This window comes from Engystomops pustulosus, chromosome 2 (genome assembly GCF_040894005.1).
Source record: "Engystomops pustulosus chromosome 2, aEngPut4.maternal, whole genome shotgun sequence".
In the NCBI taxonomy this organism is placed as follows: Eukaryota; Metazoa; Chordata; class Amphibia; order Anura; family Leptodactylidae; genus Engystomops; species Engystomops pustulosus.
Genome location: NC_092412.1, coordinates 199,679,593 through 199,693,883, shown reverse-complemented (window position 1 = coordinate 199,693,883; position 14,291 = coordinate 199,679,593). Strand labels below are relative to the sequence as shown.

Below are 14,291 nucleotides of genomic sequence, written 5' to 3'. Positions count from 1 at the left end.
GGATTGTTTAAGGACTGCATAGTATCTCTTGCAGATAATAGGGGTATTTCGAGTTTTGGTTGTATTGCCGGTCTTACCTATCTAAGCACTAGAGAGCGAAGAATAAATAAGTCCAGGAGATGCAATAATTTATAAGCAGCTCCCTGCACCAGAAGGGTTATGTGTATAACTTGTATTCTACATATCCACAAATATGTTAAAAGCAAAGAAAATGATAAATGCAGTTTATGTGCAATACATGTTAATGCATTTTTCTGGCAAGTTTACCAGTATCAAAACGAATGGCTAATGATCATGAAGTGAGCTGCTAATGAGTGCAATCCTGTTACAGCTTAAGTCGTCAGCCAATAAAACGTTAATATTAATTATCACAAATAATTCACTTTACAATGACGCTTGGATTTTCTTCAGCAAATCTAATTGCACTTTTTACACAATTTGAGCTTAGATTAAAAATAATAAAGCTCACTGGTTCTAATGAGTCTCTAACTGTTATAAAGGAGCAGGGCTTATAGCACTTCAAACACAGTGGACTTGGAAACACTATTAAAAAGCAACATATTCCAATTTGCCAACATGTTAAGTGTCCCTGATTGTTATAAAGGGTACAAGACACAATGTGGCACACATTTTTCTGGGAATTTAATTTCTGTATTTCAATGCTGCCGAGGGTTTATTGAAACAGCGAAGATTTAGCAACATCAAATTAGAAAAAAAAATAATAATAAAAGACCCGTCTCTTAGGACTTAAATTCCTCTTAATAGCTGTCGCTGAATTGTTTAAATCTGATTTATGTAGGAAGGATCTGGGGCACTAAAAATCAAACATAGCCAGAGAACATAACGCAAAGTTTCTCCTCCATTGTTACTTGGGGGATTTCGCCTTGAAGTTCAGCAGCGTCTGGCACTGCTGCCTTTACTATGGCAAATTAAAAATGGCAGGTCAGGAGGGGTTCAAAGTTAAACTCGAAGGCTTCCAAACAAGAAACCATCTTATGTAAATATCACTGCATCCCAGTGGAACACGACGAGTGCCCGCTTTGTATTACGTACACTTTTCACAGCTCCCTCCCCATGGGCTTCAACATTTGTTTTCTCTCACTGAGAAAGAATTACAAAGCCGTCGGGGAACACTTAAGTGTCTGATTGCCCCCACTGTCCCTTTCTGGACACTTTGAAGTTGTTCTTCCACATCTCAGCAAATTGTTATCCCACATAGTTTTATGAATCTGGAACTAATACATCTAATATATTTCAAACAGAAGCAGGAAATTCTATTTATATTGTAAAGTTCCAGTAAATGTAATAATGTAATCAGGAAGTTTAGTAGTATTGAAAAGGTCGTTTGGAGTGGAGTTCAATTTTTTCTGAGTTTTCCAGCTTGAAGGGTGACCATAATCATCTTATCACAAAACTTTGGTATTAACCCCATAGATAGATAAAGGAGCATTTGTAAGTGAAATGCTCTACACTAAACTTGTCACAGTATCCTAGTGGAACAATGTAATCCCACCACATCATAACATTTATAACAAAGGAGCGCACATTAAAGGGAGACTGCCACATCCACCAAGAGTTAAAATCTGCTGTAAAGAACTGTGATTTCCCTTTTTTGACAATTTACCTTTATTAATAGAGAAAGAAGAGGTCTAGGTGGTGTATATTTGATCATAGGGTGCTAAGAAAATGACTAGGGCCTTGAAGAGTGCGGAAGAGCTGTAAGTCTAGTTGTAGAAGGCGGCTTGTCGGTCAACTCGATGAGAACTGTTATTTCCAATATACCGTGTGTGCTGTAGTTTAAATTTTGTGCATTATACCATTTCTACCAGTTTAATCAATATGCTAATGAGGCAGTTTCTGCTTACCTTCAACACCAGGAACACTGCTTTTCCCTACTAATTCATTTCTGCCTTCTTGCAGCGTCAATCCCAGTGTCCAGGGACGGCGGCAGCACTGGGCAAAGCCGATGGGAGGGTCCAGATAAGGCTGTACATAAGGAACCCATGGGGCTGTATCCAATGAATCCAGGGGGTGAGTCAGGGGGTGCTTTATATAAAATAACCATGAGGGAGCTGTTTGGTATGATAAACCAGGGAATATTTTAGGTAACAGGAAACTGTTTCGTTTTTAATGCCGCCGTGTGAGTTCAATGCAAAATGACCTACTGTGGCTCTGTCACCTAGGGGCCTACTGAAACCTGGAGCTGACCCCTTATCCAGACAAGAAAAGCAGAGTTCTGATGGACTACCTGCCTCATGAGCACAAAAATCAATCTGGAAATTTCTAAGAAAAGGTATAATGGACAGACATAATAAAAAGAACATTATTCTCTCATACATTGCCAAAGATTATATCTTGGTGGTAGACTCTGTTTAAGGTAAGCTTCTCCAAAAGCAACTTGTTTATTCCCCATAATGAATGACTGTATTCTATTGAAGTAAACCAATGAAAAAGTTACTTTTATTGGTGTAGCAATTAACAATCTAATAAAACATATATAAAAAACTGGAAGAGATGATTTGAGTCATTTTAGAATACTTACATGACAAATCGCCAAGCCACGTGCTCATCTGTTATCCAGCTAGAAGAAAGAACAACATTCACTAAGCAGAGGTGAAAATGGTACATGTAAAGGCCACAGGTTCTCTTCTACACTTCTGAAGAAGCTTTGATCTCAAAAACTCTAGGATAATGATAAAACCATATTAGAAAAAAACAGGAAAAACTATGATAATGTTATTCAACTCCAGTTAGCTAATTAGGCCCATGATTAGGCTACATGTCTAAACTTGTGAACTGCTCTCAGGCTGCTAACAGCAGACCACAACAGAGAATGCTCAAGACGGAAACTTGGGCAGGAATAGGACAGGCTCAGTTTTGTGGACTGAAAGCTCATACATGGGACAGTATTCATGATCATGATTGAAAAAATGGGTAGCACATGGTCAAAAACAATGGTTTAACAATGGTATATATTGTCATGTTAATTTATTTCCAAATCAATACATCTAAAAGTATCATATAGGTGGGAAATCAGGACAACCAAAAGCTGTATCAAATATTAACCCACAGAACGCAGTATATGTAGTATGTCTCGCTGTATACTACAAGGGGCTGGCTGTATACTACAGGGGGCTGGCTGGCTGTATACTAATGGGGGCAGGTTGGCTGTATACCAATGGGGGCAGGTTGGCTGTATACCAATGGGGGCTGGATGTATACTACATGGGGGGTGGCTGTATACTACCGGGGGCTGGCTGGCTGTATACTACATAGGGGCAGGCTGGCTATATACTACTGGGAGGGGCTGTGACCAATGCATATCCCACCCTCGGCTTATACTCGAGTCAATAGTTTTTCCTAGTTTTTGGTGGTAAAATTAGGGGTCTCAGCTTATACACGGGTCGGCTTATACTCCAGTATATACGGTACCTTATTTATATTATTGACTATATTATTAGCATTCACAGAAGAAATGTTAAATTGTGTGAAATTAAAATGTCACATAACAATTGCCTACTACCCAACACAAATCATTAATGCAATGGTAAGTGACTTACCTTACAGCAGTTCATCATCTTTTCTAATCTTTCTGATTCTTTCTAATACAACCTCCTGAATCTACTTTTTACGTAATTGTACACATTTGATATAATACATGGTGTAAATGCAGACATGAGGGTAAATTTACTTACCTGGTCCTGTCGCGATCCCCGATCCGAATGCTCCGACGAAGATGAAGTCCGGCGCGATTCACGAAGCTCAGGCGCCCGATTTCCTGCATCTGTCGCTTCCCCGCTGAGGTTCGCCGGAGTTCATCTTCTTCTTCCCGATGCTTGTAATTGCGACACAATTTGAATTTTAAATCCCGCGTGTAGTCCGAATCCGTCGGGTTGTCCAACAGCCATGCCCCGATTTGTGTCGCATGAAAGTCACGATTGAGCCACAATTGGATGCACCAAAAACCCTGTTAAATGTTGCGCAAATCGGAAAACTCGACCCTTAGTAAATGACCCGACCCTTAGTAAATGAGCCCCAATATGCATAATAAAACATATAACCACTGGATTAACAGGATTGTCTTCTATGGTAGACGACAAACTGTAGACAAAAGTCAATAAGATCAGCTCTGGTCTATCTAGCTGCAGCGGGATAATGTAAATCATAGAGCTAAAGAACAAAATCTTAGTTAGATTGTCTAATTTGCTGTAAATATTCAGGCAAGCAAGATGGCATTGTTCCAGAAAGGTAGTCTTTATCAGAGTATTTCGGCCTAATGGCCTCATGCAGAAATTGTCTCTGAACAAGGACTTGCCAAAGCTTGAAAAATCTACATTTGAAGGATCTTTGGAAGACCTTCAAAGCTCCTGGAAGGGCTCTTGTGTACATGAGTTAAGAGTCAGCCCACATGTATGAGGATTTCTCTAGAAAGTAATATAAAACATAGTGACCAACAATGTGCCTCCTAGTAGCCCTGAGCTCAGGACTGCCTATCCAAAGGGCCTATATAATTGCAAATGTTTTTTGACTTCATTGTAACTTAGTTTGTCTAAATACAACTTCGTTATGAATGTGATTTCCAAGTTCATATTGCAGGTAAGAGAGTTGCAGTCCTTACAGAAAACCTGTCACTAGTGGTCGGTTTGCTACCATTTTGGGGACTGCATGACCTTTTGATCACTTTTTGTTGCGAAATTGCAAAAAAATGGCATTTGGGGGCTATTTTCCATTACCTAAAAATTCATTTTTGGGACACAGAGGTAGCTAACATGTATATGATTTTAATTGTTTATTTTTATATTAGTTCTAGAGAAAGGTTGCGATTTGAATATTTAAACTTTTTATTCAATGTATTTTTTCCACTTTATTATAATTTTTTTTTACTACTTTTATGACCACCAAGGGTACTTCACCCCTTAGGGGATTTGATCTATTTGATCTATAATATTGCAGTATATGGTGAATTTGCTATGGATCTATAACAGCTTGCCTCTGGCACACTGTTATAGATCGTGCCCAATGACAGGTCCTGGAGTCTTAACCTGTGAGCCTTCTTCAAACATCTTTAATGGCATTATGACGTACATGTACAACATAATGAGTTAAAGGGTTGAACTTTACCCGGCTACCTGCCAACTTTCAGCTTCGAGTCCTAGGGTTGTGTGGTGCAAGGAGCTGAGTCCCCTCCCCCAACTCCAACCAGAAAGCTTTACTGTGTCTGTGGGAAAATCATCCCTCTGGTGACAAGTTCCCTTTAAAGAGCAATTAGGCTTTAGGAAAAGATGCAAATAAAAGAGGAAAGCGGGTTATATGGATCTCTTAACCAGTACCTGAACCTCCAGCATCACATTCATTTTACCATTTCAATATTTTTACTATAACATATTGAATAAAAAATGTGACGGATAGAAAACTTACCACCATGCACCAGCAGGGCCATAAAGATCTCCAAAGAGTGGGAGGCAAGAGAGAATAAATGGCACTCCCCAGGCAGTAAAATGGTATGCACTATAAAACATAATAAGAAAGTAAGAAAGTTAAAGAAGTGAAATAAGCACTATAAAGCATAAAGAATATTTAGCACCTGCTACATCACACTGAAAAAAAAAATGGTTATGGTTTTTTGGAATAACGAAGGGGCAGTGTAGAAATGAGAAAAGGAGTTTAATAAAATTCAGGCTGGACTATAGGGAGGATGGAGCTGCCACTGCACCACAGGGCTCAAGAAATATAGACATTTGAAATTGTCCACTATCATGACATTTATAAACATCCTTTCTGCACTGGGCATGTGCAAATAGGACGTATATAGCTGTATGGTCACGAGAGGTTAAAGTACAACTTACCTTTTGAAAAATATAAATAAATAGAAGAGATGATAATTTTGTAATTACTTTATTAAACAAATATGTTTTTGTGCCCCTCTTTTTCTCCTGCCTTTCTTCCAGATTTAAGCATTTTTTTGGTAAATCAACTTTCTATCTTGTTTTCACAACTGACAACTGTTCACATAAGGAACCTGGTAATGTTTCCAATAGCTTAGCTATTTACAGACAGTCTCTCGGTAGTCTAATTTTCAGAGAGCTTTCATGAAGGAAAATAATTTCTAGATATGGAAATATTTAATAATTTTTCTGTTTAACTCTCTAAAGTTGACAAAGCTCTGAATACTTTCAGGTACCATTCTCTCTACAGGAGAAAGTTCAGAAACATACCACAGAAAAGCTACAATAATTTACTATTACGACATATATTATAAGGCTGAAAAACCCTAACGCGACTTATACTAGAGTCTATAAAAAAATGAACACTGTACGACAGCTTCGCAGGCACTCTTCTTGCTTCGGGTGCTCCGGCTCCTCTTCGGGTCCCTACGCGATACCAGTGGCGCTCAAAAAATGACTTTTATTATATATAGGCTGTATACTGTGGGGCAGAGGCTGGCTGTATACTGGGGGGCAGGGGCTGGCAGGCTAAATACTGGGGGGCAGAGGCTGGCAGGCTATTGGCAGGCTATATACTGGGGGGAAGAGGCTGGCAGGCTATATACTGGGGGGAAGAGGCTGGCAGGCTATATACTGGGGGGGGGAAGAGGCTGGCAGGCTATATACTGGGGGGGGGAAGAGGCTGGCAGGCTATATACTGGGGGGGGGAAGAGGCTGGCAGGCTATATACTGGGGGGGGGAAGAGGCTGGCAGGCTATATACTGGGGGGGGGGAAGAGGCTGGCAGGCTATATACTGGGGGGGGGAAGAGGCTGGCAGGCTATATACTGGGGGGGGGAAAGAGGCTGGCAGGCTATATACTGGGGGGGGGGGGAAGAGGCTGGCAGGCTATATACTGGGGGGGGGGAAGAGGCTGGCAGGCTATATACTGGGGGGAAGAGGCTGGCAGGCTATATACTGGGGGGAAGAGGCTGGCAGGCTATATACTGGGGGGAAGAGGCTGGCAGGCTATATACTGGGGGGAAGAGGCTGGCAGGCTATATACTGGGGGGAAGAGGCTGGCAGGCTATATACTGGGGGGAAGAGGCTGGCAGGCTATATACTGGGGGGAAGAGGCTGGCAGGCTATATACTGGGGGGGAAGAGGCTGGCAGGCTATATACTGGGGGGAAGAGGCTGGCAGGCTATATACTGGGGGGAAGAGGCTGGCAGGCTATATACTGGGGGGAAGAGGCTGGCAGGCTATAAACTGGGGGGAAGAGGCTGGCAGGCTATATACTGGGGGGAAGAGGCTGGCAGGCTATATACTGGGGGTAAGAGGCTGGCAGGCTATATACTGGGGGGAAGAGGCTGGCAGGCTATATACTGGGGGGAAGAGGCTGGCAGGCTATATACTGGGGGGCAGGGGCTGGCTATATACTAGGGGGCTGCTGGCTATATGCTGGGGGGGCATGGGGACTGGCTAGCTATATACTGGCTGGAGGCTGTGACCAATGCATATCCCACCCTCGGCTTATACTCAAGTCAATAGGTTTTCCGTTTTTGTGTTAAAATTAGGTATCTCGGCTTATACTCGGGTCTGCTTATACTAGAGTATAAACGGTATCCTGTGAGCTTTTCATTTTAATTATTTTTTAACAAAAATTAGCTTCAAAAGGTTCAATTACTACTAGCTCTCTCAGGTAGGGGACGAAATATACTTTCTAGAACATTTACCTATTAAAAAATCTCATCAAATGTCATGTGAAAATGATCAGAGAAGAGTCATGTATTGCCTGAGATGAGTCAAATGTAAAGGCTACAGGGGACTGTCATTTCAGACGATAATGAAGGTCACATTTTATATTGCCTGCTGTGTGTCCAAGGAGAGACAGAAATTGACTGCTTGAGAACTCTGCTTAATGAATAAGTGGGAGTGTTTGCAATTTCGGTTGTGTCTTGAGATCATGAAATTGTAACCATTTGCAATAGTGAAATGAGCTGGAGGTCGGAAAGTCTATGGCAAAGGAAATGAAAAAAAATTAAAGGTATTCTCCTTTTGCTCTTTTCAAGGAAAAGTCGGCAAAATATGAACAACTGTTGATGTCTGAAGAACTCATGAACATCTTTTGTGGGAGTCAAATAAGGGAGAAATAATGCAGTATCTACATAAAAACAATTTATGAAAGAAAATTTCCTGTGAAGGTCAAAGATGGGAGGAAATGTGTGCAGGCTGAATGAAAGGCTTGTGTTAGGTTGTCTTTTCCAGAAGAATCACAAATTAAAGTTATTATGACAGGAACAAATCACTTATACGTCTATGAGCCCCAACTATAATTTTCTCTATGAATGGGCATTTCAGCTGTCCTTTCAGACTACATTTCACTGATTAAATTAACTATAAAATGACAAGCGAAGGACGCATCATTTGAATAAAAATGCCTCTTAGCGGGTATGTGTTTGTACTCATGGGGGTTTAGTAGTTGTGAGCCCCACCTAACACTAAAATAGCACGGCTGAGGTCAATTAGCTATAACCTAAGCTTGTCTTTATTTACCTCTTAACGCTGAAGGTTTTTTCTATTTTTGCGTTCCAGTTATTTACTCTCCATCTACAAAAAACAGAACCTTTATGCTTGTCAGTTCGGAAAGCAGTATGAGGGTTTGTTTTCTGTTTAGCAAATTGTCAGTCCTACTGTAATTTTTTGCAGGACCAGATGATGTTTTCATCCATATCATTTCGGATCACTTTTTATTTATTATTTCATTTATAGGTGATTGAATTGGGGGGTAGGCTTCTTTGATTATTTGGATTTTTTCTTTTCCGATGCAGCGTTCACCGTAATCGGGCATTTTGGGATGTGGGAAACCTAATGTGTGTCAGGATTTACCGTGGGTGGTGGTACTAGCTGACACCTGGGACCGGAATCTAAGTGGCAACTGGTCTTCACCAGAGCCCGCCGGAAAGTGGGATGGTCTTGTTGCGGTGGGGTGCCACCATGTCATTCCAAAGGTGGCAGCTGAGGTACCTTAGCAGGAGGCAATCTTGTGGTCAGGTTCAGTCAAAGGGTCAGGGCAGGAGGCAGAGATGCAGGGTCAAGTCCAATCCGGGGTCCGCAACGGGAGATCCAGGCAGATGGGAATGGGAATACCGGAACGGACTGGAACACACAGGAACACAGGAACCCAGGAACAGGAACACTCAGGAATATTGCAGGGGAGCGTTCTCAATGGTATAATAGGCTCAAAGATTTGGCGGGGAAGGAAGGGAGGTGCTGGTTAATAAAGTGGAGGTGTTCAGCCAGCGCACCAATCAGTGGTGCGCTGGTCCTTTAAAATTTCTAACAGCCAGAGCGCCTAGGAGGCGGGAACGCACACGCATGGCAGTCTGTTGGGGAGCAGGAGCCGAGAATGTGTGTCCAGAGCTGTCGGAGCGGGGGGAGGCAGGGACCGCGAGAACACCCGTGACAGTGTGTTTTCAGGATTCTGCAAATGTTTTGTCTTCTATGCATTAAAGGGAAGTCAGGTGATTAGTAATTTAACATGTGTTTTTCTTCACTTATACAATTTCCCCCCCCCCTCCGGGTAATAATAGAGATCTTTACCTGACAGCCATGGGGGAGGGGGGGGGGGCTCTGAGGGGCTCCCAGCTCTCATGGTAGCTTATCAGGTAACCTTACCTATGGTAGTTATAGTAGCTATGTGCTGTGGATGTGTTCAACCAGCTCAAATAAATACTGTACCTGCTCTGTATGGAAAGGGTTCAGTCCTTGTGTCCTCTCCATACAGCATACATTGAAGATACATTGAGCAATACATGTACAGCACACAGTTAAAATGTGATAAAGGGGACCAATCCTTATGAATTCCTATACAGTACACAGTATTCCCACTTTGGCAAATTAATGTGATTGTTTGGATGATAAAAAAAAATAATAATACAAGCTTCCAATATACTTTCTGTATCAATTACTTGTTGAAATAGGACTACCCCTTTAACTTCATCCAATTCAGTTGATGTAACAGACAAATGATGCCAATTTCAGCTCTTACGCCCAATAGAAGATTCCCACCACAATAATAATAACAATACCTTTATTTATATAGCGCACACAGATTTCACAGCGAAGTACAGAGCTTGCAATTCCGGTCCCTGTCCTCATGGAGCTCACAATCTAATCAACTTACCAGTATGTTTTGGAGTGTGGGAGGAAACTGGAGGTACCAAAATCTGGGAAATTATCTCAAATTACTCGACTATGTGAAAAAACGGTGTCCAAACAGGAACTGAACAGCAGTCATATGAAATTGCCAGAGTAATCTTTCGCTCCTAGCCAGGTACCTGAGTGAAGTTGGCCCCCCACCTTGTTCAAATCAAACAAAATTGGTGTCAAACGTTTGTGCTATGTTTGTGCTGGTTTGTGCAGCAGAAATTTTCGTTTGTGCCGCTATCGTTTTTAAGATTTTAATGAACGTTTCCAGAGGTCATCAGAGGTCAACCAGCCCCCCTACGTTGCCCAAATGAAACAAAACTGGGTCCGAACAATTCTGCTACGTTTGTGCTGGTTTGTGCTGCTCAAATTTTTGTTTGTGCTGCTTTTGTTTTGAATATATGAACAAAAAATGAAAGTTCAAAAGTTCAGCCAGCCCCCCCACATTAACCGAATCAAACAAAACTGGTGTCAAACGTTAGTGCTACGTTTGTGCTGGCTTGTGCAGCAAAAATTTTCGTTTGTACCGCTATCATTTTTAATATATTCATACTTTTTTACAGAGGTCATCAGAGTTCATTTCTTCCAAAGTACAATGTGTTTGCTAGCTCCCCCTGGTGATCAAACCAGGGAAGTGTCACTAAGGTTGTTTTTTACCAGTTCATCCTGAACACCTCAAACACCTGAACATACCTTAAAAATTATAGCAGCACAAACAAAAATTTTTGCAGCACAAACCAGCACAAATGTAGCACTAACTTTTGACACCAGTTTTGTTTGATTCCGTTAATGTGGGGGGGCTGCTTGAACTTTTGAACTTTCATTTTTTGTTCATATATTCAAAACAAAAGCAGCACAAACAAAAATTTGCGCAGCACAAACCAGCACAAACGTAGCAGAATTGTTCGGCACCAGTTTTGTTTGATTTGGGCAATGTGGGGGGGCTGGTTGACCTCTGATGACCTCTGGAAACTTTCATTAAAATCTCGAAAACGATAGCGGCACAAACAAAAATTTCTGCTGCACAAACCAGCACAAATGTAGCACAAACGTTTGACACCAATTTTGTTTGATTTGAACAAGGTGGGGGGGCCGACTTCACTCAGGTTAGCCAGGTCTGTGTAAATATCCATTTAACAACTACCTATATCCTGCCAGTTGTACTGATCCAAAGAAGCCATGTGCCCTTATGCATACACACATGAATTACATGTGCAGTAACGGTAGTCTAGCTTTTTAGACAAGATTCTGTCTCCTATTTTGATTTTGTAAAAAATACTGTCTGCAAGCATTAGCTATGGACCATACATCTTTCAGGATCTGCAGTCAGATCTTCTACAGAAACTAAAGTTCTATGTCACAACATTCAAAATTGAGTTGGGAAAATTCAGAGCCTTCTGCTCAAAAATATTTTCCTTTAATTTAGATGGAATTATTCATGTTTAACCCCTTTGCGCTCAGATTTCTCAATATAAACATACATGAGATTCAATGTACAAGCCATAAAAGATTCAAAATTCATGCCCCGAAATTGCAACCCCACGAATTATAGCGCCTCCATGACCATCCTTGCCCACTTGTCGTTCGCATTAACTATAGCCTGTGGCACTTCCTTCTTGGCCATGCCTCTCAGGATATCCAGCACAATGTGCTGGGGTGTTGGGAACGCCAAGAGCTGGTTTACAATATGCAATAGTTCTTGATAAATTCCCTCAAATGAGTTGCAAGGCAGGTTCATTTCTTATATTTAGTATTGTGAGAGCTGGACCTCCCGCTTATGTGACATATAGTTGGAAATGGTGCTTGCCATCAATCCCAATATTGTGCAACGCATCTGTTTATCAAAATACCTATAGAGAATTTGATTCTTGCTATCTATTATGAGCCATAAAGTAAGAGTCAATTCTGAGAATTAGACTTCCAGGACCTTGCAAATCATTGTTTCGAAAGCCCAATGTACATACAATATATTAAATTACATCAATGCTCTAATAAAATAACTGGTGTTGCTGAGAGATTAAAAAATGATCCAAAAGGGTACAGAGTGTTTTAATCAGATTCAAACTTCAAGTAGAGCTTAAAATATATTTTGTTGGGAAATATCCTGCCATGCGCCACTGTCTATTAAATACTGAAGTTAATAGCTTCTGAGTCACTGCCAGCCAGGCTGTTTATTACTGTTACTATCCATAACCTCATCCGTGGAGGCTAGTAAGTTTTGGAAACTGCTGTCGGTATTGACAAGTCCCCAACTCACCCCCTGTCACCTGGCTCAGAGGATGTCACCCTGGTATATTCTGGGAGATCCGGCTCTGGGAAGGATAATAATTTTGTAAGCTGCAGTTTAGACGTGATATCAGACTGAATTTGTGTTCCTAGTACTTTTGGCAAAATCCCAGATATTTATCCATCAATAGTGTGGGCATTAACTTACTTAGTAAGAAGGTGGAAATGGGAACATTTTAAATATGAAATTATTTAAGATATCGATTTAAAAAAAAAAAAAAAAATATCTGCAAACTTTTATAACAATGTGTTTTGAATTAAAGCACGTGTTTATTTATTTCTTTGAAAATGGAAAAAATATAATGTGCTAGTAGTTTTCCTATCCCTCATTCCCCTGCTCCCCTACTTCAGCTTTCTGACTTACCTGTTCGGTTTTACTGCAATATCCCCTCTTCTGAGTGTTAACCGGCTTGTATCGCTGCCCTTTAGAAATTGACGAGCCCTCCAACTCTTGTACATCTGATACACATCGTGAAGATGTACAGAGAATGGCGAACTACACTGGGGGCTCATTCCTTGCTGTCTGGACCCCCTGGATCAGCAGAACATTAACTATTTACTGTGGTCCGAAAATAATCTATAATATAAGGCCATGATATTCCGCAGCACTTTACAAAGTAGGACATTACGGAGCCATAACATGGTCGGAAGAAACATAGGAATAAGGACTACTTGCAACGCTTTACAATGAGGAAGAAAGGGTGACATAAGAGGTGCATGCTCTCTCTTTAGACTCAAAGGGAGAGATTTATCGGGACCTGCTTGCCAGTTTTTTGTGAACCACCAATAAGTGTGATTATTTCACACTTCACACCATCTCCATGCTAAGTATGAATGGCGCGGGTGTAAAGGCTGAGTGGGGGTTCCTGCCCCGAGTGGGCGTTCCTGAAAGTGTGCAGGCTATAGAGCAATTCTACGTCGGGCCGGATCTGGTTTAGAACTGTCCACTGGCGCAATCCAACCGCCAGATAAATCAGGAGCCTACCCAACAGTACCCCGGCACTACTAAATGATATGTCCTTCAAAGGCTATGGATACAGTCTTTTATAGAAGCAACATTTCTAGGAAAGATTAACAGCATACACTTGAGTTTTTACAATCATGTATGGATTCCAGAAGAGCCAAGCCGCTAAAAAGTATGCAACTGGATACATAGAGTACGGTAGAGGGTTCAAGAACCTCTATGGCAGCTCCTTACAGCTCTGTTCAAAAGCATCAATTCTGTCCCCATGTGCATAACCAAATCCAAAAGACAAGAAAGATAATTCATAAAGGCACAGTAAGGCTAGCATAACCATGTAAAGAACTAGATGTGGCCCACATTGTACCGTCTTGATACTATACGGAATAATTACATTGCAGAGATGTTTTGCTTAGACACGCTTAGCAAAAGAAATGTCTTCTGAGATTAAGGAATTCTGGGAAAAGCTATTAGGCATAAAGTGTATGTTAACAAGTGTGCAGCTGACATAATGCCACCATGAAATAAGTTTCAGTGCTTGAATTAGCGTTACCATGCTGCAGAGCTGCTATTCTGCAAACCGCAGGTGCACTCTATGCAAATGGTAAAGCTTAATTCACTGGTGTACAACAAGCACTCTGTTCTAATCAGGCGTAATAGAAAACTGTAAGCCCTCCAGCCATGTGCTCGGAGAATGGTCTCTTCATGGCCCCTTCCTGCCCTGCTGTGTAAGAGGGTCTAACTTCAAGCATGTCAAGGTTAGCACAAGGCAGCTCAATCTGAAAGGAACACAGTTTCAAAGAGCCCAGGATCCTGGCTTTTATCCATCCAGCAGGATCAGCCAAAGGGCAGCGTTTCTCACTCAGTACTGGATTTAACAGCGTAGACTGATTTCTCATTGCGGCGGCGTTC

At 41.4% G+C, this 14,291-nt stretch overlaps 1 protein-coding gene across 3 annotated transcripts in view; it reads right to left on the bottom strand.

Moving 5' to 3' along the window:
- Window positions 1-14,291, bottom strand: part of LOC140119131 (uncharacterized) — a 285,030-nt gene that overhangs the window by 118,464 nt on the left and 152,275 nt on the right. For all 3 annotated transcript variants that reach the window (XM_072137816.1, XM_072137817.1, XM_072137818.1), the window contains 2 exons: window positions 5,419-5,508; window positions 2,543-2,581 (listed from right to left, as the gene is read on the bottom strand). In XM_072137816.1, the coding sequence (XP_071993917.1) occupies window positions 2,543-2,581; window positions 5,419-5,508 (129 nt within the window). The remainder of the gene's footprint in view (window positions 1-2,542; window positions 2,582-5,418; window positions 5,509-14,291) is intronic.